The 2,545-nt window shown below is 52.4% G+C and overlaps 1 protein-coding gene across 1 annotated transcript; it reads left to right on the plus strand.

Annotated features, from left to right (window-relative positions):
* The first annotated feature begins 1,031 nt into the window (after positions 1-1,031).
* LOC120692730 (zinc finger protein 1-like) lies at positions 1,032-2,340 on the plus strand. Its single transcript, XM_039976113.1, has one exon. It carries the CDS (start codon positions 1,346-1,348, stop codon positions 2,102-2,104), a length of 759 nt encoding a protein of 252 aa, XP_039832047.1. The 5' UTR covers positions 1,032-1,345; the 3' UTR covers positions 2,105-2,340.
* Positions 2,341-2,545: the final 205 nt, after the last annotated feature.

The raw sequence follows: 2,545 nt of genomic DNA on the forward strand, positions 1-2,545 counted from the left end.
TGAGTTGTGACAGCAACAGTCTCCCACTACCAAAAGGAAAATCCTGGGGGCATCATTGTACAATCCCCTTGCTGCCACTTGCCACACTTGAGGAGGATAAACAAAATACAAAATGCATGCATGGGACAAGGTTCATCAACAAGTCATAGTGATTTAGTCCAAACTCTGAACTGTTAGTGTTCATATCAGTCAGCTCTAGTGCTGGTACAGAAAACGATTGGACCTGATGCAGGAAATCTTTTCAGCGCGCACTACTAGTGTGTGTGTGTACTACCGAACACATATATAAAAAGAAAAGAAAACCATCGGTGCTAATGGAACTTATCAGAGAAATCAGGGTGCAGTCAACGTCACGCGGTGAGTCCCGGATACCATGTTCCGGCGTCAATGCTAATCTTCAGACAGAGGTTTGCAAGATGTGTAAGCATGTAACTTGAGCAGGGTGCCATCAATGGCGTGATTGCTGCGCCAATGTGCAGGACAGGGCTAGTTCGTGCATGGCTTCTGACCGTGACATGAACCCAACCATGAGAGTTTAACTGGAGTTTGGACAGCAAAATTCCAGAAGAACCAGTTGTATGTTGTGCTGACGCATGTTTTTGTCAAGGAAGATCACTTTCACCGCAACCTGCGCCACTGGTAAAACGACACGCAATCCACTGCACGGTCTTCGCAACTGGAGAGCAACCATTGACGTTGTCGTGGAAAGCCAATTGTTTGTTCTACCAAGTACTATGATCTTTCAGAAAGTGGTAGTATTGTGCACCGTAAAAGATCTCTTCAGAAAAGAGTAGTTACTGTCACATGTAGGTAGCTTTTACCTACTAGGCTGCTACAGCTGAGGAATGGAATGAACCTGGCTACGGAACCGGATGAGGATGGGCATGCAATGGCATAGGATCAGACTATCGGAGACGGTGACGTGAGAAAGCGTAGCTCCAGGGACATGGGCCAGATCCAGATGGGAAAGCAGAGAAGATCCAGGAAGAAGAGATAAGCGGGTAAAGGAAGCTAGACAGAGAAAGAGAGAGTGATTCGGAGAAGATATCCACTAATAAGTGGAGTGCGGAGAGAGAGACAAACCAAAGGTTCTCTCCCTCTTTCTCTCTCTACCTCCTGATTCCTCGCAGAGACCCTCCACAAGCCTCCATTACCCAAAAGAATTATTCTCTCCATCTCTAGAATTCCTACGTTAGCGTGTCCCTGGCCTCGGGTCCTCTCACTCTCTATAAAGCAAACTGCAAACCTGAAACCAGGCGTGGTAGTAGCTAGCTGGTCTTTGATCACCTGCAACTGCAAGCAGCGATCGAGAGCCAGGAAACACCAGCAGCTAGTTTCAGGTTCCATGCAAGATTGGAGCATGGAGCAAATGGACGAGGCGTCGGTGAACGAGCAGACCACGGAGCAACAGCCCATGGCCGCTGGCGGCGAGCAGGCAAAGAGGGGCGACGGTGCCACCATGGCGTGGCTGGACCTCACGCTGGCCGTGAAAGCCTCGCGTGATGAGTTTGCGGCTCCGGCGGCAGTGACGACGGACGGGGACTCCTCGTCCTCGGACGGCGAGCCGGCCAAGCCTGCTTCTCCTTCTCCGGCTGCCGCTGCCGCCGGCGCCGGCGCCGCGCCACACAAGGTGTTCTCGTGCAACTTCTGCATGCGCAAGTTTTTCAGCTCGCAGGCGCTGGGCGGGCACCAGAACGCGCACAAGCGGGAGCGCAGCGCGGCCAAGCGCTCCACGTCCTCGGTGTCGGCTTACCACCACCTCCACGCGCAGAGGATGATCATGGCCGGCCTGCCGCTCGAGGCGCACGCCGCGTTCGTGCACGCCGCCCTGCGCGTCAGCCCGTCGAGCTCGGCCATCCACAAGGCCAGCCAGGAACTCGCCGCGGCGCGGGCGGCTGCCGCCGCCACGGGCACGGCGCCCAGGTTCCACGACGGCGACAACGCCGCCACGGCCGCCACCCCGTGGGCGCAGCTCCTGTTCGAGGAGCCGGTCAGCTCGACGTGGCCGGGGAGCTTCCGGATGAGAACGCAGCCTGAGCCGCCGAGCTCGGAGCAGCAGCCACCGGAGCAGAGTAAGAAGATAGACTTGGACCTCAGGCTGTGAAAGATCCTAGTGGATGTAGAAGAGCTAGCGACCTGTACTTTGATTTTTAATTAATTTGACCAGTATATAATTAATTACGACTTTACGAAGTGTTTAATTCCTCAACATGTTCTAGTTTCTGAATAACGAACCTTTCAAGAATTGATCAGTTCAGTCTGCATCTTCAGATATCATCGCTGAGGCATGCAGGCAGTAATTTTCTGAAGATTTGGCTGTTCATTTTATCAGATGTGAAATCCATTCTCAGCGCATGCTAATTGCTAGTACATTTCTTATGAGTTAAAATCTAGGACGGCCACGACTCATGACTCATGCGCAAGACTGTCACAAGATAGGATCACAGGATGAAGAGTGCATTTCGAACTGCCTACTGGTGTGTATAACTGTATATGCATCATCATGCTCTTTTGCAGTACAAGACGAAGAGCTTTCGGCAAAAAG

The sequence above is a fragment of the Panicum virgatum genome, chromosome 9N (assembly GCF_016808335.1).
Source record: "Panicum virgatum strain AP13 chromosome 9N, P.virgatum_v5, whole genome shotgun sequence".
Taxonomy (NCBI): Eukaryota; Viridiplantae; Streptophyta; class Magnoliopsida; order Poales; family Poaceae; genus Panicum; species Panicum virgatum.